At 39.0% G+C, this 24,323-nt stretch overlaps 2 protein-coding genes across 4 annotated transcripts in view; one reads left to right on the forward strand and one right to left on the reverse strand.

Annotated features, from left to right (window-relative positions):
• GEN1 (GEN1 Holliday junction 5' flap endonuclease) overlaps positions 1–13,517 on the reverse strand; it is a 49,507-nt gene extending 35,990 nt beyond the window's left edge. The window contains exon 1 of the mRNA XM_045010218.1: positions 13,499–13,517. The gene's annotated coding sequence lies outside the window, so the exon portion shown is untranslated. The remainder of the gene's footprint in view (positions 1–13,498) is intronic.
• The window catches only part of SMC6 (structural maintenance of chromosomes 6), a 92,942-nt gene that overhangs the window by 7,337 nt on the left and 61,282 nt on the right, over positions 1–24,323 (forward strand). For 2 of the 3 annotated variants that reach the window (XM_045010213.1, XM_045010212.1), the window contains exons 4-14: positions 4,457–4,562; positions 5,539–5,675; positions 7,786–7,847; positions 12,446–12,526; positions 12,969–13,070; positions 13,315–13,434; positions 13,546–13,644; positions 16,601–16,747; positions 17,796–17,884; positions 20,664–20,828; positions 22,011–22,189. In XM_045010213.1, coding sequence (XP_044866148.1) covers positions 4,457–4,562; positions 5,539–5,675; positions 7,786–7,847; positions 12,446–12,526; positions 12,969–13,070; positions 13,315–13,434; positions 13,546–13,644; positions 16,601–16,747; positions 17,796–17,884; positions 20,664–20,828; positions 22,011–22,189 — 1,287 coding nt within the window. The remainder of the gene's footprint in view (positions 1–4,456; positions 4,563–5,538; positions 5,676–7,785; positions 7,848–12,445; positions 12,527–12,968; positions 13,071–13,314; positions 13,435–13,545; positions 13,645–16,600; positions 16,748–17,795; positions 17,885–20,663; positions 20,829–22,010; positions 22,190–24,323) is intronic. The other variant, XM_045010214.1, reaches the window with a different exon arrangement.

The following is a 24,323-nucleotide window of genomic DNA, read 5'->3' on the forward strand; positions in this document are numbered from 1 at the left end:
TTTTTTAAAACAATATATAATTTTGATGGATAATATTTTTAAGCATTTTTAATTTTTATCTATTTAAAATTTTCACAGTTGCACAAAACTGAGTTTTAATCATTTTTTCAGTTTTTATTGACTTAAATTTTCATTTGAAGGATACTGCGGGATAAGACGATGGAGAGGAGATCAGACAGACAGATGTTAAGTTAAAAAAGTTAAAGCTTTATAACCATGAAAATACAAATTGTCAACATTGTTTATCAAATTATAGTAACTCTGTAACCTCAGATCAAATTCTAAGTTCTCAAGCAGCATTTTTCTTGCTTTGCCCATCTGTAAATTTTGAAAACATACTTCCATCGATAATATTCATCTATTTGGGTGCATATGTGAAATTGACATTTATCAACATTTACCTATAAAAATCTAATTCTTCCATGCATACTTAGCCCATAATTACCACTCAAAATGTTCTCAGCTGATTAAATACATCCTAGAAACCTCAAGGAGTTGACTGAGAAGATATCTAAGCCATTAGTGATTATCTTTGAAAAGTCATGGAAGACTGGAAAGATTGCAGAGGACTGGAAAAGGGCAAATATAGTGCACATCTATAAAAAGGGAAATAAGGACAATACGGGTTACGGGGGGAAGTGGTAGATGTGGTATATCTTGATTTTAGTAAGGCTTTTGATACTGTCTCGCATGACCTTCTCTTAAACAAAGGAAATGCAGCCTAGATGGAGGTGAATGCATAACTAGTTGGAAAACTGTTCCCAGAGAGTAATCATTAGTGGTTCATAGTCATGCTGGAAAGGCATAACGATTGGGGTCCTGTAGGGATCAGTTCTGGTTCTGTTCAATATCTTCATCAATTATTTAGATCGGGGTAGGCAACCTATGGCATGGGTGCCGAAGGTGGCACGCGAGCTGATTTTCAGTGGCACTCACACTGCCTGGGTCCTGGCCATCAATCCGGGGAGCTCTGCATTTTAATTTAATTTTAATTGAAACTTCTTAAACATTTTAAAAACCTTATTTACTTTACGTACAACAATAGTTTAGTTCTATATTATAGACTTTTAGAAAGAGACCTTCTAAAACCGTTAAAATGTATTACTGGCACGTGAAACCTTAAATCAGAGCGAATAAATGAATATTCGGCACACAACTTCTGAAAGGTTGCCGACCCCTGATTTAGATAATGTCATAGAGAGTACACTTATAAAGTTTGCAGATGATACCAAGCTGGGAGGAGTTGCAAGTGCTTTGGAGGATAGGATTATAATTGAAAATGATCTGGACAAACTGGAGAAATGATCTGAAGTAAATAGGATGAAATTCAGTAAGGACAAATGCAAAGTACTCCACTTAGGAAGGAACAATCATTTGCAACCTACAAAGCTTTGAAGGGGTCAACAAACATGTGGACAAGGGGGATCCGGTGGACATAGTGTACTTAGATTTCCAGAAAGCCTTTGACAAGTCCCTCACCAAAGGCTCTTACGTAAATTAAGTTGTCATGGGATAAAAGGGAAGGTCCTTTCATGGATTGAGAACTGGTTAAAAGACAGGGAACAAAGGGTAGGAATTAATGGTAAATTCTCAGAATGAAGAGGGGTAACTAGTGGTGTTCCCCAAGAGTCAGTCCTAGGACCATTCCTATTCAATTTATTCATAAATGATCTGGAGAAAGGGGTAAACAGTGAGGTGGCAAAGTTTGCAGATGATACTAAACTACTCAAGATAGTTAAGACCAAAGCAGATTGTGAAGAACTTCAAAAAGATCTCACAAAACTAAGTGATTGGGCAACAAAATGGCAAATGAAATTTAATGTGGATAAATGTAAAGTAATGCACATTGGAAAAAATAACCCCAACTATACATACAATATGATGGGGGCTAATTTAGCTACAACGAGTCAGGAAAAAGATCTTGGAGTCATCGTGGATAGTTCTCTGAAGATGTCCACGCAGTGTGCAGAGGCGGTCAAAAAAGCAAACAGGATGTTAGGAATCGTTAAAAAGGGGATAGAGAATAAGACTGAGAATATATTATTGCCCTTATATAAATCCATGGTACGCCCGCATCTCGAATACTGTGTACAGATGTGGTCTCCTCACCTCAAAAAAGATATTCTAGCACTAGAAAAGGTTCAGAAAAGGGCAACTAAAATGATTAGGGGTTTGGAGAGGGTACCATACGAGGAAAGATTAAAGCGGCTAGGACTCTTCAGCTTGGAAAAGAGAAGACTAAGGGGGGATATGATAGAGGTATATAAAATCATGAGTGATGTGGAGAACGTGGATAAGGAAAAGTTATTTACTTATTCCCATAATACAAGAACTAGGGGTCACCAAATGAAATTAATAGGCAGCAGGTTTAAAACAAATAAAAGGAAGTTCTTCACGCAGCGCACAGTCAACTTGTGGAACTCCTTACCTGAGGATGTTGTGAAGGCTAGGACTATAACAATGTTTAAAAGGGAACTGGATAAATTCATGGTGGCTAAGTCCATAAATGGCTATTAGCCAGATGGGTAAAGAATGGTGTCCCTAGCCTCTGTTCATCAGAGGATGGAGCTGGATGGCAGGAGAGAGATCACTTGATCATTGCCTGTTAGGTTCACTCCCTCTGGGGCACCTGGCATTGGCCACTGTCGGTAGACAGATACTGGGTTAGATGGACCTTTGGTCTGACCCGGTACAGCCGTTCTTATGTTCTTATTTTATGTTCAAAATGGGGAATGATGGCCTAGGAAGGGGTACTTGGGTGTCATAGTGGACCACAGGCTAAATATGAGTCAACAGTGTAACACTCTTGCGAAATGAACATAATTTTGGGATATAATAGCAGGAGTGTTGTAAGCAAGGCACGAGAAGTAATTATTCTGCTCTACTCCATGTCGATTAGGCCTGAACTGGAGTAATGTGTCCAGTTCTGGGTGCCACATTTCAGGAAACGTGGACAAATCAGAGAAAGTCCAGAGAAGAGCACAAAAATGATTAAAAGTCTGGAAAACGTGACCTGTGAGGGAAGATTTAAAAAACTGGGTTTGTTTAGTTTAGAGAAGAGAAGGCTCGGAAGGACAGAACTGTTTTCAAGCACATAAAAGGTTGTTACAAGGTGGAGGGAAAAAAATTATTCTCCTTAACCTCTGAGGGCAGAACAAGAAGCAATGGTCTTAAATTGCAGCCATGGTGGTTTAGGTTAGAATTAGGAAAAAACTTCCTAACTGTCAGGGTAATTAAGCACTGGACTAAATTGCCTAGGGAAGTTGTGGAATCTCCATAATTGGAGATTTTTAAGAGCAGATTAGATAAACACTGGTCAGGGATGGTCTAGAATGATAATCCTTAGTCCTGCCATGAGTGCAGGGGACTGGACTAGATGACCTCTCAAGGTCCCTTCCAACTGGTTGACTCACTACTTTCAGAACAGATCCAAAATATATAAAAGTTGAGAGAACTTTATCTGGTGCATGATTTGTCTTAATTCTTGTTCTCTGAAAATTATTTTGTGATTAGAGGTAAAAAGTCAGTATGAACTGAACTCTTGTACGTTCAAGCTCTGGAAAATAACTTGTTAAACACATTGTTACTTTCTTCTAGGGGCTAAAATGCCTGATTTTTTTCTTTTATTTGGGTTTTTTCAAATCAGGTTTTTAGTAAGATTCTGTCCTTCATTCACAATTTAAAATATGGATGTTAGGTAAAACAAATAAATTTAAATTTTTCTTGTGCATTTCACCTGCTTGGACAGTCAACAAATAGAAAAATAACTAGTTGCCTCAACTTGCATTTCTAGTCACTTTTGTGCTCTGTGTGTTCTGTCCTAGTGTAGCACTGCAATGTTAGGATTGCAGACACTGCAGAAACTTATTTTCATACTTAAAATAGTGATCTTTGAATTCTTTTTGTTCTGTAAAACATTTTAGTATGGCTTTGGAAAAACAAAATGCACAAACACTACTTCTCAAATTTGGACATGAACTACTTGACATGTCGGGAGACAAAATTAGGGATATTCTTTTCACCTCAGTTTGAATACATTGAACTTTAGAAAGCTTTTTGTGGAATAAAAACTGGAAAAGCGGTAATATACCTCTTCCCGATATAACATGAATTTGAATATAATGCGGTAAAGCATTGCTCCGAGGGGGCGGGGCTGCACACTCTGGCAGATCAAAGCAAGTTCGATATAACGCGGTTTCACCTATAACGCGGTAAGATTTTTTGGCTCCCGAGGACAGCGTTATATCAGGGTAGAGGTGTATTTTGCCAACATTGGAACGGTTGGTGTGTGCTTCTATCATATCTTTTACAATAGATATTCTTAAAGTCTATTTTCAGCTTTATTAGTCTGACTTAGATGTGTGCAGGTTTGGCTAAAATTATATACACTATAATTGAATTGTATAAATAGAAGACATTACTGTTTTATAGAAAGATTGCTTGTTTGCTTTTTCAGGTGGGAAGAGTGCTGTATTAACTGCTCTTATTGTTGGTCTTGGGGGAAAAGCTACCACAACTAACAGAGGATCCTCTTTGAAAGTATTTGTGAAAGATGGAGAGACGTAAGCGAAACTGTGTATTGATGTGTTTGAGGTGGGCTGTTAGTTTGATGTTAAAGTTAGTTTGGTCCATTGAGTTACAAAGTCCTTAGTTTTCCCTTTTGCTTTATTGTGCCTTTTATAGAGCATCAGGATCAGAAACGGTTTTAAAAATATAGAAATGCGTGATTTTAAAATAATAAAAATTAGTAGGTTGGACTTCGGTGTGATATCTGAAACTACTAAATTTTTTAAATTAATTTGTAATTTAGTCACTGTCTTTAACTGCTATATAAATAGAAATTTCATTTCCTCTCAGTCGTCAGTTCTAAGATAACTTAAATATTTTAAAGAATGCCCATAAGTACTGAACTTTCTTTAAACTCTTTCCTTTACTTTGAGCAGCCTATTTATCCCCTTCTGCAGTGGCAACTTTATTTTAGTCTGGAATGGGTTGTCCGATACCCAGAGCTGATGATTAATGTTCCTCTCAGCCCCCAAAGTAGAAATTCAGTTATCTATTATTTGATTTATCACTATATCACTGAGTTGGGCAGACACAAAAGGCCTTTTGCTCTCATATCAGAGCATCTAAAATTGTTGCAGCACTGCCAGTCTGCATCCTCCCCTTTCAGATAGATTTAAACTTTCTGTTAACATACTACTTAAAGCCTTTTTTAACGTTATGTTTTACATGGTACTATAGTTGAGTGCTCATAAAAGTAAAGATCTAGTATGATGGTTAGATCCAGACATAGAGCTCAGACAGCTCTGGTCATGCATCTCAGTTTGGCCTATAGAACTTTCTGCTTTGGAACTCAAACTCTCCTGTGCAAACATAGTACCACAGTAGTTCTGTGTTGACCTACAGTTAGTATGAAACAGATCCAACTAACTTTCGGTTGTGGCCTAAACAGGAATTGAAAATCTATTGGTGGAAAGTCTATTTCTTTATCTTGAATGATTCAAACTCAGATATTTTAAGTTACTGTTTATTTAGTTCTGCAGATGTTTCGATAACATTAAGAAACAGAGGTAAAGATGCATTTAAACCAGAAGTATATGGCAGTTCTATTATTGTGACTCAACACATTAGCATGGATGGAAGTCGTAGCTATAAGCTGAAAAGCAAAACAGGTTTGGCAATACTTTGTTTTATTTTCGATTTTAAAGCATTTGAAAAAATATTTTCATTACTGTCTTTTGTATATTTGTGAAGGATTAGGTATTTCCTGGGAGCCAATGAAAATTCAAAAGTTAGCTAGTTAGCTAGTTTTTCGATACTGGTTCTGAGAGAGAGAGGTGCTTGAACAATAAAATAAATAAAAAATATAACGTCCATTATTTTAAAAAGTAAAGCTTAATATCTTTCTAGTAGCATATTTTCATTTCTGTATTGGTGAGCTCTCGCTGGCCCTTGAAAATCCGGGGGAGATGGTGTAAATCTCGCGCTGCGCCGTACTCATATCCGCAGCAGGTCTCCAAGGTGAACAGCCTCTGGCATGTTAGAACAATGTAGGTAAGGGAAGTCGGCAAGCCGGATCCGTAACTTCGGGATAAGGATTGGCTCTAAGGGCTGGGTCGGTCGGGCTGGGGCGCGAAGTGGGGCTGGGCGCGAGCTGTGGCTGGGCGAGGCGCCGCCCCTCTCCCGGGGGGCGGCGGCGACTCTGGACGCGAGCCGGGCCCTTCCTGTGGATCGCCCCAGCTGCGGCGGGCGTCGCTCGCCTCTCCCCCATCCGCGGGGACGAGGGGGGCCGGCGTTCCGCCTCGGCCGGCGCCTAGCAGCTGACTTAGAACTGGTGTGGACCAGGGGAATCCGACTGTTTAATTAAAACAAAGCATCGCGAAGGCCCGCGGTGGGTGTTGATGTGATGTGATTTCTGCCCAGTGCTCTGAATGTCAAAGTGACTTTAACAGTACTGTGAAATTATTAGCCATATTCTTACATTAATTAAGAAATACTAAGTAGGACGTGTCACATTCTGACTAGTGAGAGGTTGTGTCACCATCTGTCTTGCAACCTTGGGTGCCTCACAATATTTTGCTGCCGTATCTCCCAACCTGAGCCCCCTCACAAACAGCCAGTCAGCATGCAGGTCACATCTTGAGTGTCTGTATGCTCCAGCTTGCCAGCAGTACTCCAGTCACACTCTGGCTTCTGCCAGCCTTGATTGCCACTTGCAGGGTGACCCCAACATACTCCCAGGCCTGAGTTTTCCCAAAAAACACGTTCTGCATTGTCTAGTCCTCTCCTGGACAGTTCAGATATTAGAGGTTCATTGCCCTCGTAAGGGTTTAATATTCAACAGTATTCTTTTTAATTGGAGTTACCTAAACAGTTCAGTTTAAACACAGCAGTGGATTAGTTTTGATTAAAGAATTAAATGAGTTTATTTAAGTACAAGGAGAGATTTTAAGACAGTACAAGTATAAGGTGTTAGAAGTGATTCCAAGGGAAATAAATATAAAACACTTTCTAGTAACTAAAACTTAAAAAACTAGATTTGGTCCCAGATAAAATCCTTACCACCAGTTCTCAGCAACATTATTGACCAAATTCTCAGGTCTGAACCCCTTCCTAAAGGCTGGGTCCTTTGTCATCTTAGGTGAAAGCGTAAGTGAGAAAGATAGGGAGAGGAAAAAAGAGCGAATCCATTGTGGGGGACGGGAGAGGGTGTTTGCCCCTCACTTTTATAGTTCAGTCACCCTATGAAATTCATTTTCCTGAGCATTACCCCTCGATAAAGTTCCTTATTACTGTGAAGATGGAGATATGGAGCTTAATAGTGAAAGAGGTTCCATGTTGTTGTTTAATAAAATGTACATTGATGTGTTTCTGTCCCGTATTGCTGAAGAATGGTCACTTGCCAGGTTATTGCCAATCAACTTTGACACCTGGCTAGAGGCATCAACTTGTCCTTTGTCTTTGAGAAACTGGTTTAGCCACTTCCTAGTCTTGTCTGGTACATGTATTCCAGTCATAAATTCAGTTTGTTAAAAACTGTACATAATATTATGTTAATAACTTTAAGTAATGTTGCTGCATACATTGACCAGTGAGCTATTAGTTTTCAAGTGATATCTCACAAGGTATATTTTGTACAAAGATTATTAGAATAGTGTGGAGTGTGTGAATACAGTGATGCATTCAGTCACAATATAGCAAGCTATAATTTTTTTTTACTTATCTATGATTTTGGATCTAAACTGATATGGGCTTTTTCATTTTTTTTTTTAATATCTTCAGGGACATTAATTTCTTCTAAGAAAGACGAACTTACTGCAATACTGGATCACTTTAATATACAGGTAATTGCTGAAATATTTGTTAGAGTTCTACATTACTTGTAGAAGCAAACTGAACATTTTTGATAAAGCATGCTCCATTTTGATAAACGAGGGCACTAGTTCATACTAGCACAGTGGTACATCAGATCACATTCAAAAGGTTATCTTCACAGGCAGTGGCTAGAAACTCAGGTTTGAAAAGGAAAAACAGAAAATTTGCATTCTGCAGGGTATGAATTTGCTATAGAGGTTGGATAAACAATATAAGCAAACCAGATGTGACCTAATGTTTGGGATTCAGTCATGCTGTTCTGGGAATTCCTAGCTTATGTATTGATGCCTGTTATTTCATCCATACAGTAGAACCTCAGAATTATGAACACCAGAGGTATGAACTGATCAGTCAACCACACACCTCATTTAGAACTAGAAGTACTCAATCAGGCAGTAACAGACACCAAAAAATAAGCAAATACAGTACAGTACTGTTAAATGTAAACTACTAAAAAAAATAAAGGGAAAGCAGCATTTTTCTTCTGCATAGTAAAGTTTCAAAGCTGTATTAAGTCAATGTTCAGTTGTAAACTTTTGAAAGAACAACCATAAAGTTTTGTTCAGAGTTATGAACAACCTCCATTCCCGAGGTGTTCATAACTCGGAGGTTCTACAGTAATTGGAGATCATTATAGTATCTTATGTTACTTTCTGCAGAGGGTCTGTAGATCAGCCTGTTCTAGCAGAGACCTATTTGGTTAGTTTTCTTCCTGATAAGTGATTCAGGGAAGAATAATATGCACTACTATGCACAACACTGTAAAATGTTTTACAGCAACACATATTCAACATGTGCAAAGAAAATCTTTAGTATGTTACAACTTAATACAAATATTGTACTGATTTTATTGGAATTTCCATGCCAAGTATAATTTTTTGGAATGTGCTGAACGGTTTGTGGAACTGAAGATGGAGTCTTATCTTTATTTCACTCATATAGAATTGATTCCAGATCAATCGTGGAGAAAATCATGACACTCTACAGCTGTTCAATAGTCTATTTAATCATACCTCCTCCATCCCCCTCCCCGCATACATGTTTACCTTCATTTCACTTCCTAGTAGCCAGTGTTCACGTCGGCCTGGTCTACACTATGGGATTAGGTCAAATTTAGCTGTGTTAGGTCGATTTTAAAATGTCTGCGTTCATACAACCAACCCCATTCTGTCGACCTAAAGGGCTTTTAAAATCAACTTCAGTATTCCTCCCTGGCGAGGGGATTAGCGCTAAAATCGACCTTGCTGGGTTGAATTTGGGGTAGTGCAGATACAAATTGACGGTATTGGCCTCCGGGAGCTATCACAGAGTGCTCCATTGTGACCGCTCTGGACAGCACTTTGAACTCTGATGCACTAGCCAGGTACACAGGAAAAGCCCCGGGAACTTTTGAATTTCATTTCCTGTTTGGTCAGCCTGGCGGGAGCACTGGTAACCATGTAGTCCCCCCAGAATCACAAACGAGCTCCAGCATGGACCAAAAGGGAGACACTGGATACCTTGTTCGTTATCTCATTTTTTTTTTTAATTAAGAAAGAATGCATGGTTTCAAAACAATAGTTATTTTATTTTGAAGCGGGGAGGTTGGTTGGCTTACAGGGAATTAAAATCAACAAAGGGGGGGGTTTGCATCAAGGAGAAACATGCACAACTGTCACACCGAAGCCTGGCCAGTCATGAAACTGGTTTTCAAAGCCTCTCTGATGCGCAGCATTCCTTGCTGTACTTTTCTAATCGCCCTGGTGTCTGGCTGCTCAAAATCAGATTCCAGGTGTCATAAACAGACAGTCCAGGGTTAATTCCTCTTTTACTTGTAAAGGGTTAAGAAGTTCACATAGCCTAGCTGACACCTGACCAGAGGAACCAATGGGGGGACAAGATGTTTTCAAAGAGGGAGGAGGGAAATCAGTCTTGGTCTGTTCAGAGAAAGTTTGTGCCGGAGTAAAGGATCCAGAAATCAGCCATCTAAGATTTCTTAAGAGTAGTAAGTGTTTAGAGAAGGAATGTATTAGATCGGGGTAGGCAACCTATGGCACGGGTGCCAAAGGCAGCACGTGAGCTGATTTTCAGTGGCACTCACGCTGCCCACCTCCTGGCCACCAGTCTGGGGGCTCGGCATTTTAATTTTAAATGAAGCTTCTTAAACATTTTAAAAAGCCTTATTTACATACAACAATAGTTTAGTTCTATATTATAGACTTATAGAAAGAGACCTAAAAACATTAAAATGTATTACTGGCACGGGAAACCTTGAATTAGAGTGAAGAAATGAAGACTCGGCACACCACTTCTTAAAGGTTGCTGACCCCTTTATTAGATTGTTTATTTTCTTTTGTGACTTTGTTTTGTATAAGAGGGAGAATCAAATTGGGTTTCTTTTGTGTAACTTTAAGTTTTTGCCCAGAGGGACATCCTCTGTGTTTTGAATCTGTTGTCTGTGAGAGTAGCTTGCATGCTAATGTCACAGAGGTATTCCTTTCACCCTTTTTCTTTAATTAAAAGTCTTCTTTTAAGAACCTGATTGATTTTTCCTTGTTTTAAGATCCAAGGGGTTTTTTTTGGATCTGGGCTTACTAGGAATTGGTGGGAGTTGAATCAGTCTCAGTCCTGCCAGGAAAAGTGGGATAAAGACAGGGGAAATATTTGGGGGGAAGACAGAGTTTCCAAATGACTCTCCCATAAACGTTTGTTTAAACTATTTGGTGGTGGCAGCTACTAGATCTAAGCTGGTAAAAAAGATTAGGGGTTATCTCATGCAGGTCCCCACATCTGTACCCTAAAGTTCAGGGTGGGGTTGACACCTTGACACCAGGCGATTTGCCTCAACCTCCCATCCCGCCATAAACGTCTTCCCTTTACTCTCTCAGATATTATGGAGCACACAGCAAGCAGCAATAACAATGGGGATGTTGTTTGCGCTGAGATCTGACCTACTCAACAAACAGCGCTAGCGAACTTTTAAACATCCAAAGGCACATTCTACCACCATTCTGCACTTGCTCAGCCTATAGTTGAACTGCTCCTTACTCTACTGTCCAGGCTGCCTGTGTAAGGCTTCATGAGCCGTGGGAGCAAGGGGTAGGGTGGGTCCCCAAGGATAACTGTTAGTATTTCAACATCCGCAATGGTAATTTTCTGGTCTGGATAGTAAATCCCTTCTTGCAGCTGCTCGAACAGCCCGCACCCAGTCATGCACCTTTCCCAGCCATCCCACATTGATGTCGGTGAAACGTCCCTTGTGATCCACCAGTGCTTGCAGCACCATTGAGAAGTACCCCTTGCTGAATGTATACTGGTTGGCAAGGTGGTCCAGTGCCAAGATGGGGATATGTGTTCCGTCTATCGCCCCACCACAGTTAGGGAACTCCATTGCAGCAAAGCCATCCAGTATGACCTGCACATTTCCCAGAGTCACTACCCGTGATAACAGAATGTCAATGATTGCATTGGCTACTTGGATCACCGTAACCCCTACAGTAGACTTGCCCACTCCAAATTGATTCCTGATTGACCGGTAGCAGTCAGACGTTGCAAGCTTCCACAGGGCTATCACCACTCACTTCTCAACTGTCAGGGCAGCTCTCATCTTGGTATTCCTGCGCTTCAGGGTGTGGGGAAAGCAACTCACAGAGTTCCAGGAAAGTGTATTTACGCATGCGAAAGTTTCGCAGCCACTGTGAATAATCTCATACCCGCAACACTGTGCAATCCCACCAGTCTTTGCCTGTTTGCTTGGCCCAGAATCGGCGTTCCACTGTATCAACCAGCCCCAGTGCCGCCATGATGTCCCAGTTGCCACACCCATGCTTTCAGGAATGTCTGTGTCTATGTCCTCATCAAAATCCTCCTCGTGCTGGCATTTCTTAGCCCGGTTCTGCATATACTCCAGGATAATGTATGAGGTGTTTACAATGCTCACAACAGCAGCGGTGACAATGAGCTGAGCGGGCTCCATGCTTGCCGTGCTATGGTGTCTGCATGGGTAATCCAGGAAAAAAGGCGCAAAACGATTATCTGCCGTTGCTTTCACGGAGGGATGGGCGACTGACAACATGTACCCAAAACCACCCACGACAATGTTTTTGCTCCATCAGGCATTGGGAACTTAACCCAGAATTCCAATGGGCGGCGGAGACTGCAGGCACTGTGGGATAGCTACCCACAGTGCACCATTCCATGAGTTGATGCTAGCCATGGTAGTGAGGATGCACTCTGCCGACTTAATGTGCTTAGTGTGGACTGTATAAAATCGATTTCTAAAAATCGACTTCTATAAAATCAACCTAATTTCGTAGTGTAGATATACTTGTCATAAACACTACTCCCTCGGTGTACCTCTTTTTGCCTTACTGTGTGCCTTGGAAGACTCAGCAGCCAGTTTAATGAACAAGAAGACTGGACTAATGTCTCTCCTTTAGATGTGGCTCCTCCAGGTCATGACTTAGTCAGTTTGACAGAGGAATGTAGGAAAAATGAAGATCTCATTTCCCATTTCTGTCAATGTGCTTTCATTAATATTAACTCAGTTTAAAATATTTCTATTGTTTATAAATGTGTTGTTTTACAGGTAGATAATCCTGTGTCTGTTTTAACCCAAGAGATGAGCAAGCATTTCTTACAGTCTAAAAATGAAGGTGACAAATACAAGGTAAGCTAAGCAGGATCAATGGCATTTAAATAAAATATTGTAAAATACAGTTCCTGTTCAGTCATGTTTAATTTTTAAAACTTCTGTGAGGTTGTTGCATGCAATCGAATGAAAGCAGAGTTATATTCAGAAAAATATGATTTAAGTGGGAATATATTTGTTTCAAATTTGTGTAAAGGATTTACCAATGGCTTTGAAAAATAATTTAAAAAAAAAAAAGTTAATTGCCTTTGACAGCCTTCAAAACACGTTGGAAAGCTTACTTTTACTCCCCAGCCTCTGAGGAGATGGCTATTGGTAGGTCTGGGTAATGGTGGTGTGGGACTGTGGGAATTGTGTAGGATGGGTGCACGTTTTATAGCAGTTTGTTAAAATCCACTTAATTCGCTTTACACAGTTTTACCAAAGCTGAAGTTTCGATCTCTCTCTTCTTTGGTTTTAGTTCTTTATGAAAGCAACCCAGCTGGAGCAGATGAAAGCTGATTATTCATACATTATGCAAACTAAGTCAAGAACTCATGAACAGATAGAACAAGGAGTAGGGGTATGTAAAGGTTAATTACTACACTCATGGACACTGAAATAATATAAGAAATACAGATATTACCCATTGTAAAATACAGTTGCACCATAAATTAACTATCAACTTGTAATATAGTTTAGCTGGGTTGCTTAAATTGATTAATCTGAGTCAGTTTAAACTTTTAAAAAATTATCCTTCTACAATTCCATATTAGACCAACAATCTTTTACGCTCATTAACATCTGAATCTTTTTACTTTTTTTAGCGTCTTCAAGATCTTAAGCAGCACTATGTCGAGAAAGAGGAGCGCTACAAAAGTATTGCGTTTGTGAGTGAAATGGAAACCAACCTAGAGGCTTTGAAACACAAAATGGCCTGGGCAGTGGTAACTTTCTTGTTAAAATATCTTTTTCTTCAACTGAAGTTCACTTAATTTATCTTCAAATTACCTTGATTGATGTGTTGTATACTTCAGTCTTTCTTTTAAACATTTCAGGTGAATGAAACTGAAAAAGAAATGAAACCAATCAAAGATAGTATTGATATTGAGGAAGGACGTACTGAAAAGTATGACCAGAAGCTAAAGGAATGGCAGGTAGGGTTGTCTTAAACATGTTAATTCTGAATTTAGTCTGGAAGCATAATGTAGTAAAATCTCATAATAAAGCTGATAATCAATACCACTGAACTGCTTCCTTTTTGCTGATGATGGACTTGAAGCACTCCTCTTTATAGTCATTTGTAACATTCAAAGAGTTAATCAGGTTTCATATTCTTAGCATTAACTTATAACACCGTACTGTCAGTCAAGGGCCACAATTTAACTTTGTGAGGGCAACATATTTGACATGCATATGTTAAATTATAATTTAAAAAGTTGATTTTTAAACATTTTCTTGAATATATATTTATATAATTGGTCTAGGTTTGTTGTGTTGGTACCCTTATGTTTGAGGGGAGTGGCTTTTGAATGCCACTCTCCTCAATTCATTTCTGATGACTTTTTATCAACATTTCCACGAACAGGATACTTGAAGTTGGAAGGTGGTTGGGTGGGCAGCGAGTCTCCCCTGCCATGTCACAAAGGGTGACATCATTGAAATTCTGATTTTGTAGATTTTTAACAGTTAAAAGACTCCGTCCTTACTTTATCATTAACTTGCCCTCGGAATTGCTCTCAGACTATTTATCTTCTTTGTTCTAGTGAGGCAGTGAAAGTAGTTTAATTAAATTTATAATTCTCTACTGTTAAGTAGATTATAAGATCTATCTACTCAGTTTCTTCCAGTTATAGCCTAAAGACATATCTAAATAGCAGTCTTTCTTTATGCACTATTGATTAGCAGTCTGAACTTTCATGGTCATATTAGTGCTCATTCACCACCCCAGTTCGTTGGGGACCAACTCTAGGATGGGAAGATAGTTTGTTCTCTGTGCTTGTTGAGTCCTAGATTTTTTGTTTTGTTGATTCACTCAACGACCGTCTATGTGATGTGATGTGGAATCACTGACAGAACCAAACTGAGATGACCAATTTTACATAGGCCAGTGAGTAGTATTTGAATGATGGTTACTTTTAATTCTGTTCTGTATAGGCTCTTATACAATGCTTAGCACAATAGTATGAGTGCCTTTCAATAATGTATTAAGCAATGTGACTAACATTTGTTGTGTGTGTTACATCAAGTCAGCATTGGCCAGTTGAGAGCTGGAGACCACTGGTGAAGGGCACAAGTATTCCGCAAAGAAATAATCCCCTGACCCATGTAGAGACTAAATTGACCTTTCATGGCACTGGAACTTTCAGATGTGTTAAGAGAGGGACCTGGTGAATCAGATATTCAAGTGATATGCATAGGAAATCAGTTCCTCGCTGGATATATTAAACCTTGCTGTTCTCTGTGTTGTTTTGAGTCCATTAAAATCCCTCAATGTTTTTTTCAAACTTAGCAAAGCACTTGTTCATCATTTAAAATTACATATGAGCCAAATATACATTTTTAAAATGAAGCTGATTTTAGTTACTTTTTACAGCTGGAGTATTAGCTTAATCTCACTTCTGTCTAAAATATTTTACATACTGTTATCACAGTAATTGAAATGGTTTACTTTGTGCCTTTGTCAGCACTTTGTGTTTGATCAGTTTCATGGATTTTGCTCTGTAAGGGTTCTCTGTGCCATGGGGGTGAGAACATATCCTAAAATAAAAATATAAAAAAATTATAAAACCACAAGAACAAAGGAAACAGAGGTAGATGCCTTATTAAAAGTAGTTTCCAAGTACAACCACCACATGCAGTGGGCTGTGGCACAATCAGTGCATCCATCTCAGTTTCCCTTCTTTCTAGCCATATAAAGAGTGCTCTCATTGTCTAATTCAGATTCCCACCTCTGGGCATAATTTATTCATGTACATATACGATAGTTCTTCGAATCCTCATTGTAAAACAGTTCTCCCAGTTCCCATAGTAAAACAGAAAGATACATCGATTTTCCATTCTCTCTAGGGATATCACTTTTACGGTCATCCACCCGTGAGTCTATTAGCAGTTCCTTTCTGCCCTTGTTCCAGAGCCCTACTCTCCAGGCCATCCATCTGAGAGAGTGACCAGTCTCATAATTCTTCTGCCCAAAACACAGTCAAACAACTCAGCCCTTTTCAATATCTTGACACTGGCTTGCCAGCTCGGGAAGGTCAACAGGCTAGTCCCTTTCCTGACTGATGCTCAGGCAGCTCTCACCTGCACCTCTCCTTGCTCTTTCAGTTTGTGTTCTCAGGCAGCCCTCCTCTGCATGCTGCTTTGATTTTTTTCCAGGCTGCTATCACATGCTTTTTCCTATCTTTCTTTTTTATGGCCCAGGTGCCTTCTTTTAACTCTGTATTTTTTTTTTCTTTTGACATGTATAAAAAAAATTTAAGGACTGACACAGCAATTACAATGACATCAACAGAACCATTATTTTAATACTGAAAGCTTTCCTCCATAAACTTGTCTTGTAACTTAAACCGCATTAAATATGGAAGTATTTTAAACAGTGTCTTAAGGTACATTGTAAAACACAGCAAACCTTAAATATATCAATTATAAACTCAGTATGCTGGGAGGCAACAAATCAGGCACAGGTGCTCTGAACCCTGCTCCTCCTTAAAGGAGTTAGTCACACTGTGACACGACTCATGACACTTCTTTCAAAGTTTCTGGTTGATATTGTTAAAATGTGCAGAGCCAAATATCCTTTTACTTTTCCCACAAGCCATACATTTGGTAACTCAAATGTACTAAATTTTGCTAGACAACAAAAAAACCTCTTTGCATTAAATTTTTCAACTCAAAAGATAACTATTTGGTAACTTTTTATATGCTCCTTAAATCATGGACTGACTTACTCATATCTTCTAATGTCACTGTGGAATATATTTTGGGGAAAAAATCACGTCACAGAGCTGGCTTCAGGTTTGTCTCAGAAAAAGTTTCCTGGTTTAAAGAGTTGTGGAAATAAAATTTTGTTTCATTATGTGAACTCATGTATTCTCTATATTTTGTTGTAAGGTCAAAGTAAATGAAGCAGAAGAAAAGTACAAGGCCATCCAAGATAAGTTAGAGAAGATAAGTGAAGAAGCACAGGCGTTACAGCCTCAGTGTGTGTGTTTGAAAGCTGATGTACAAGCAAAAAGAAAAGCCTACAACGAGGCTGAGGTTGGTGGAAAAACACATTTTCTAATCCTATAATGCTAATGGTGGTGTTCTGAAACACATGCTGTAGTTCAAATTACTTTGTGGAGGTTCTATGGCCTGTGCATATAGGTGGTCAGACTTGATGACCACATTGATTCCTTCTGTTCTTTATGAAAAAGGCCTTTGTCGTGCGTTGAGCTTTGCCCAGGTGGACTTCTGCATCTATGTGGAGGCCCACTGAAATCAATGGGACTTAAGGCAAGTGCACTGTGAGAGAGTAGAGGGAGTGAGGGAGCTGCCTGCAGGAGACTTGAAGCCTGGAGCAGGCTTGCAAAATGAGCTAACCAGATACACCTTGCACAAGGGGGGAACCACAAACAGGTGATTTCTAATAAGAGAGCTGAAGCAGTTGTTTGTGTGAGGTGATTCTAGGATGTTGGCTCTGAGCAGGACAGCTACAAGCCAAACCACAGGTTGGTGACCCCTAAGAAGTCATTAAAAAAAAAAAAAGTACTAGAGGGAAGAACCCTTTCTCTCACCAGTCTCTGAGGCAAGAGCCATGCCTTGGGACAGATTTTTGGGACTCTGCGTTTTACATTTGAGTTCTTTTCGGAATAAACCCACACCCCTGTAAGAGTGGTGAATGGACAAGCAAATGTGTGGAGTCTCTATAAAAAGGCCTAGAAGAGGCTGAATAAAGGGCAGAGTAGAGGCACCCCCACCACAAGAGGATGCACAGGGCCAAACAGCTCATCCACATGGAGGCTTCCACTTGAATGGAGCCAGTTGCATGATCAGGACCATAGGGTGCACATCCTTTATAACAGTACTAAAGATCGGATGGCTATTGGGGCCACATTTTAACATAATTAGAAAAGGAACTGATAAAATGATTAGCATGACATTCAAGTTCTAATCTTCTGCTGCAGTATTGCAAAATGGTAAATCAAATTATATTAGTGTTTATCTTCAGAAAAATAGTAGATGTGTTTTAATGTAATCTTTGAAGACCAAGTAAGCCAATACAAATAAGAATTAATATATTATATATGTCTAATTTTCTTGGTAGGCACATTATAATCGTTCTAGAACAGAATTAAAACGACTAGAAAAAGATGATGAACAGCTACGGAAACGAATTGAAGAACTGAAAAATAGGTAAATGCACCACAGTGTTTGTAATACATGTTTATGGTATGCAGAGAATGAGCTCTTCAGAATTGGATGATCCAATATCTTTATTTAAAAAAAACCTCTAGCTTCCAACAGAATTTAAGATTTTCACTACTCTCTAATTTTGCTTAAAGCGCAAAATATACAAATGTTGAAAATTCTGTCCTGGGATTGATTTACACACACAGACTGGCTTGTTTTTCTAATCTCTGTTAATAGCCACTTCAATTGAAAATAGTATGGTCTGTGAGAAAAAAAGCATAGTTCTGAGAAGTGCCATCTTTAGATGTATGCTTTTTGGTCCAATGTAACTTTTGACAGATGAAGTTGGAAACAAAATAGAAAAATCTGACTTTTTGACAGAGCAAGCCTTCCAGGTATGTTTCACTATATATGCAAGGCTGATTTGGCATTTTTACTATAAACTAATATCTGAGATTTCAGTGTCTCCGTTACAAAAACCTTTAGTGAACTGAAGCTTGGAGTTCAAGTTGTTACTTTCTCTAGATGTTATATTTTTGAGTTTACTTCTCTTAAAAAAAAAAAAAAATTAAAAAAAAATTGAGGCTCTCGTGTTTTGAGTATTCATTTAAATATCTAGAACCAGATAACATGGCTTCAAACACAGTTTAATTTTAGAGGACACGGACTAAAGAACTGTTTTTCAAATGCAGCCACTATGGCCGCATGCGGCCACCAGGAGCTTTTCTTGTGGCCACAGCCTTCTGGGAACTGATTGCGGTGGGAGGGGCAAAGCAGCGGTCTCTCCTCCCCAGGAGCCACCAGCAGTGGTTGGGCCCTGGAGACACACAAGCTGGAGGAGCAGGCAGTCAGTGAGTTCCCCCCATTGCCAGAGGTGGTGGGGTTGGGCTTCAGCCCTTGGGAGGTGGGCGGCAGGCAGCGGTCACGGGACTTTGGGCTCTGTCCCCAGGGTGTAGGGCTTTGGGCTCCATTCCCTGGCTGCATGGTGGCGGGGTCTGGCCCCAAGCTCACCCGCCCCATCGCCCCTGGCCCCCGATGCCTCTCTAGCTACCTCCCTATCCAGAGCTTAATTTGTTCCCGGGCTTGCTGGGGTTGAGTAAGTCTGCTATGAAAAATGATATTAACAAACATACAAATATCACTTTTCACAGTATACTTATAACTAGCAAGTCTTAAAACAAAAACAAAAAAACCAACCCCAAAACAAAACTTCCCTACTCTACTTCTTTCACAACAGGCTACTCCCTACCAGCCAGTCCTTTGACTAAAGGAGTTTTCTCACACTCAGTTTTTCTGTAGAGCTTCTGATTTTCAGTCAAATCAGGATCTACTGGGTTCTCCTCAGAAAATGGATAACAGAAGGTCTTTTTGCTTCAAGTTATATTTCTCCAAAACATTATTTTAATCCCAGAGACCAGATAACGTCCTGTGGCCTTGGCTTCCCATGCTGATTACAACTCTCCTCTCCACTCCCCCCAGCCAGCATGTTTTCCTGTTGACTTGATATGTAATTAGGGCTTCCTTTGTGTTTGACTTATTCTGCATTTGAAGATCTAGGCAGACAGATAAATTAATGTAAAAACTTTGTATATCATCCTTGCTTACTTTAAACATATTTTTAGTATAGTCCTACAACTTGTATTGTAACACCCATATATATACCTCTCGCAAGGCTTATGATGATCAGTATGATATAAGCTTTTGATACTTTACACAACATTTGTTATAGATAAATACTGTGACAGCAGTGTGTTAGGTGTAGTGAGTTTGTCAGGTTTGATTGGAGTTCTTGTTACAGAACAGGGAACCCTTTACCAGGCATCCAGGGGCTCTTTAGGGTCATAGGCATAGTGTTGATTTCATGATGAAGCTGTGGTATAAGTTCCTGTAAGTTCTGTACAGCAGGGCACTAGGGGGATGAAGGGAAAACACTGTATTTGTTTCGTGCATCCACACCTTGCAGTAAGACACAAACTTGCTTTGTAAAATGAATGTCGCATGAGCAAATTAATAACATTTGTGCTTATGTCACAAGGGACTGGTTATTTGAGCAGTGTCAGGGAGAATGGATGACACTCAGGTCCTATAACTTGTAATATATGTGGTACAGGTTCTAAACATACTGTACGTGTGTTGTTTGAAGAGGGGAGTGTTGGGCAAAACAAAAACAAGCTTATTTTATTTTGTATTTATTTTTAGTTACAAGGTTTATTTCCAGTTTTACCTATGGGAACGGCTTATTGTTATAGAGCACTTATTGGTCAAAGAAAGCATGTTAGACATTACCACGATATGCATTTTAAAACAAACATGAAAAAATCTGATCAATTTCTACAATATTAAAAATAGATAAATTCTTTGTTCTGCATTGTGCACCTGTGGTAGGTAGCCATAATTACCCTTCTGTGTTTCTTAGATGTAGATCCTGCCTTAAGTTATCACACCTCCATATCTAATTTTATCCACTTATATAATTGTTTTTCTAGTTTATTTTGGAAATGTTTAATTTTGTTTTGGGTAAGGGAAATTCATTGTTATCAGACAGGCTATATGTGGTCATGATCCCAAATAGATCTTGCATTTAGTTAAAAAGTGTCACATGCAAGCCAGACAACAGACAGGTTTTTCTGCTGTTAAATAAAGTTGGATATGCTTGCTTAATAAAACCTGTTAAATGCTAAAATGTATGTTTTAAACAATTGTACAGTATTTTTGTTCTTTTCACGGTCATCCATTCTGTGTGATTTTAAAATATTGAATTGTGGTCTGTGTACTGTTACAGTGCTGATCAAGTTTCAGAGTCTGAAAAGTTGGAAAGACAGAAAAAAATAGACCAGTTGAAAGAGCAGTTGAAGATTGTCCATGATCAAGAGGTCATGATGGTTCAAGAGATGAATCAGTTTCAGCAGACTGTCTACAAATCCAAGGAAGAACATGCTAGACTCCAGTACGTTTTTTACTTTGTTTTTAATTGTCGAAGTTTCTTTACTACAAGTGGCAATAGGTGTTCTGCTTTATTACCTGTATTTCAGAGTACTCCATGCAGCACTACACTTAATTTATTTTTTAGTCCTAATTCTCCCCAAACACCTTATGATCTGGTACTTCTTTGTCCATCATCCACAGTGAGACTAAATTTGAAAGTTCTCAGCACAAAATACAAAATGTGCTGGCATTAATGGTGAAATGCAGTGCTAAAATTAAAATCTGATTTAATCTAAGATAGGGTGGGTGAAAACCAGTATTTTTAAATAAAAATCAGATTTTTTTTAAAACTCAAAGGCAGATAATGGTGGTTGTCTCTGTAATATAATAAGGGATTTGGCATATGGTGGTGCTTACTCTTCTCATATTAGTCCTGCTAATCTTTCTTAATTCCCACTATCTTACTTCTACATCAAAATTGTTTCTTATTGGTGTGGTGTTACCTAGAAGAATGTTTCTGCAAGATACTGGACTACTAATTACATTCATAACATGATTACCACTTGAATTCTACTGATATTTCCTGTATGTTTATATATCATTTGTTTGTGCATACTATTTATGAAATGATACCAATAAGATAAATGGTAGAACCATATTTATAAATTGCATTTATCAAGTCTCTTCTGATAAGCTCACCTGTACAACGGAACTCATGTTCATATTCTGGCTTACACTTTCTTGAGCTCACTTTATATGTTACCATCTCTATCTTGTTCACATTTCGGTTCTGAGCCTGTGTACACCTAACATTGAGTTAATGACATTCCTTTCCGTAGTCACACATCTGATATTACTATTATGTACTTTTTGAAGTTACCTTGGAAATCGTTCTTTGTTTTTATTATTGATACCGCTTGCTTGTGTTGTATTGCTGCTCTGTGCATGTCACCTTGGTACAAATGAAAATGTTTTTCAAATCCATATACTCTAGAGCAATGAGGATAGTTCAGCATACTCTTCCTTTCTCTCTCAAATATTTTGAAGCCTATGTCCTTTTTCCAATTGTAACAAGCTTTGTTACAGTGACAAGAAAGTCTGACTGCAAAATTTGACAACTGATAAAATTGTGTCAAAAGTTGCTATATTAATTAGTCAATGTAAATTTGTTACAAAATGTTTCAGTAGCCTTTCCTTTCCTCAGGCGAGAAGAACTTGATGTGAAACAAGCATTGGATTCCAAGCAAAGACAGCTGAAGGAGCTAGCAGACAGTAAAACAAATAGATTGAAAAGATTTGGACAACATGTGCCAGTCCTTCTTGAAGAAATTGAAGGTGCCTATAGAAAAGGACATTTTAAACACAAACCTATTGGGCCTTTAGGTAAGATAGCCCTTGCATAAAGAATGTAAAAAGTTTGCCTCTATAGAGTCCCACTGTACACTTGGTCACGAGAATACGGAGCCTTTTTGAAAAGTATTTGTCACTTAAGGGGCATTATGTCCAATTCTCTTAAGGTCTGAATTTCCTAGACTAAATATGTTATGCTATACAAAGCACATGGGATCTTTTATAGAGGAAAAGGCAAATATGCCGCATTTATTGAAAATACAACAATTAGCCTCTCTCTCTCTCCCTCCCCCCCCCCCCCGCGCGCGCGCCAGTTGATGTTTATAGTTACCAGTCTATTGTAGTTTGAGTCAATCTAATGGCCAGTCAGATTGAGCACAAGTGAGGAGCTGGGCTCTTGTTGGTCGCGATCCGTTGCGCCGAGGCTTTGCAGAACTGAACCCAGAGTCCCGTGGCAAACCACCCCAGCTTTATAGTTGTAAATTCCCATTTGAGTCCATGTATTTTGCAATATCATCCTGTAATCATTAGTCCTTAAGTGGTGTTATCATTTGATAGTTATTTTCAGGCTTCCCATTATCATCTCCTATGTGTTGTCTCGCCTTCTGGGGTGCCTTCCTCACCTCTGAGGTCGTCAGTGCTGCTAACATGTTTAGCATCCGATACAATGGATATTTTCTGATTGTCTCCTGGTCTTTCCAAATCTCTCACTTTTTCTTGACCATCTGGACATTTGTGATGGCTTTCCTATCCTATCTTTTCCTGATGCATGCATTCCTCATTCACACAAACAATCTCTTACAGAAACCTTCAAAGATATAGACAGCATTTTATATTCAGCAGAATACATTGTAAATCAAGCCTTGCTAAATCTTATAACTAAAACAATTCACATCGGGGCTTCAGGCCCTCAGCATTTCTTCTAATCTCCTTAACATGACACAAACAAGATCCTGTCTCTTACTTTCTAAACCTTAAAACAAAGAAATGTATATTTAACTAGAGTGCCTAGTTTGTAATACATATAGGAACCGTAGTAGAGATTATAACTTATCCTAAAACAAAAGGGTGACCATAATCAGTCATAAGGATTGTTCTGGTCTGTCATTCCTTTCTGCTATTCAAAAAGGGTGGCTGGCAGGATAAAATCAAATCATACATTAATTCTCATAGTACAGTTTTATAAAATCCTGCTCCTACATATATATATAAATACCCCAGCCCACTAACTGTCCCTCAGTTTCGCTCTTTTTCAACCTACTGGAACAGTCACAGAACCAACCTCTAACAAGCTGGTTAGTTGAATGCAAATAGTTTTAAATAGTTTGAATAGTTCTGAGCGTAGACTCAGTCCTAATCTAATTTTGTAATTTTCATGTAGCTTCATTGTTGAGTTGAATTCTTGCTGTCTTTGGGTCACCCCTGGCCTTGCTGAAGATAGCAGTTATGCTTGGGAAAATGGAGTTTAGGAAATGATCTTGTTCTCTTCTATTCTGTGTATAGGTTTTTATACCATGCTCATCATCGTAATATAATCTGAGCACCTTGCAGTAGTGCACTTAGCAACGTATAACTACATCTATCATGTGTTTCTTTGCTTTCATCCTCTCTCCAGAGGGAGAAGCATATACAGTGGAGTGTTTTGTTTTTGTAATGTCTTGTTTTTTATTTTTTTAACATAAATATAGCTGTTACTGTGTCTCGTTAGAAAAGACAAGATCAAAGAAATGTGGTTTGCACTTGGAGCAGAAAGTGGTGAGGTTTGTGATGGTCCTTAATTCCTGGAGGAGTTCATGCCACAGTCTTGGACAGCACCTAGAGAATGTTCGGTCTCCTTCAAAGACAGACTTTTCTCTTATAGTTAAGAGTTACATTGTGCCAGAGGAGCAAAGTTTGCTGACCATGGTCTTCATCCTGGAGCTTTAGATGATCTCTTAGGTATCTTGGCTCCAGGTCATGGAGTTCTTTGAAGAGAAGGACTGGGACCTTGAACTTGATTTGAAATTCTGTGGTAAGCCAGTGTAGAGAGCAGAGGACATGTTGATATGTTTGTGGTAGCTTTTGTTGCTGCATTATTAACTAGTTGGAGTTTAAGTGCTGAAGGCTCCATGCCCAGGTATATTGCATAGCTGTAATCCAGCTGAAAGGTGATGAAAGCATGAATAAT

This window comes from Mauremys mutica, chromosome 3 (genome assembly GCF_020497125.1).
Source record: "Mauremys mutica isolate MM-2020 ecotype Southern chromosome 3, ASM2049712v1, whole genome shotgun sequence".
Classification (NCBI taxonomy): Eukaryota; Metazoa; Chordata; order Testudines; family Geoemydidae; genus Mauremys; species Mauremys mutica.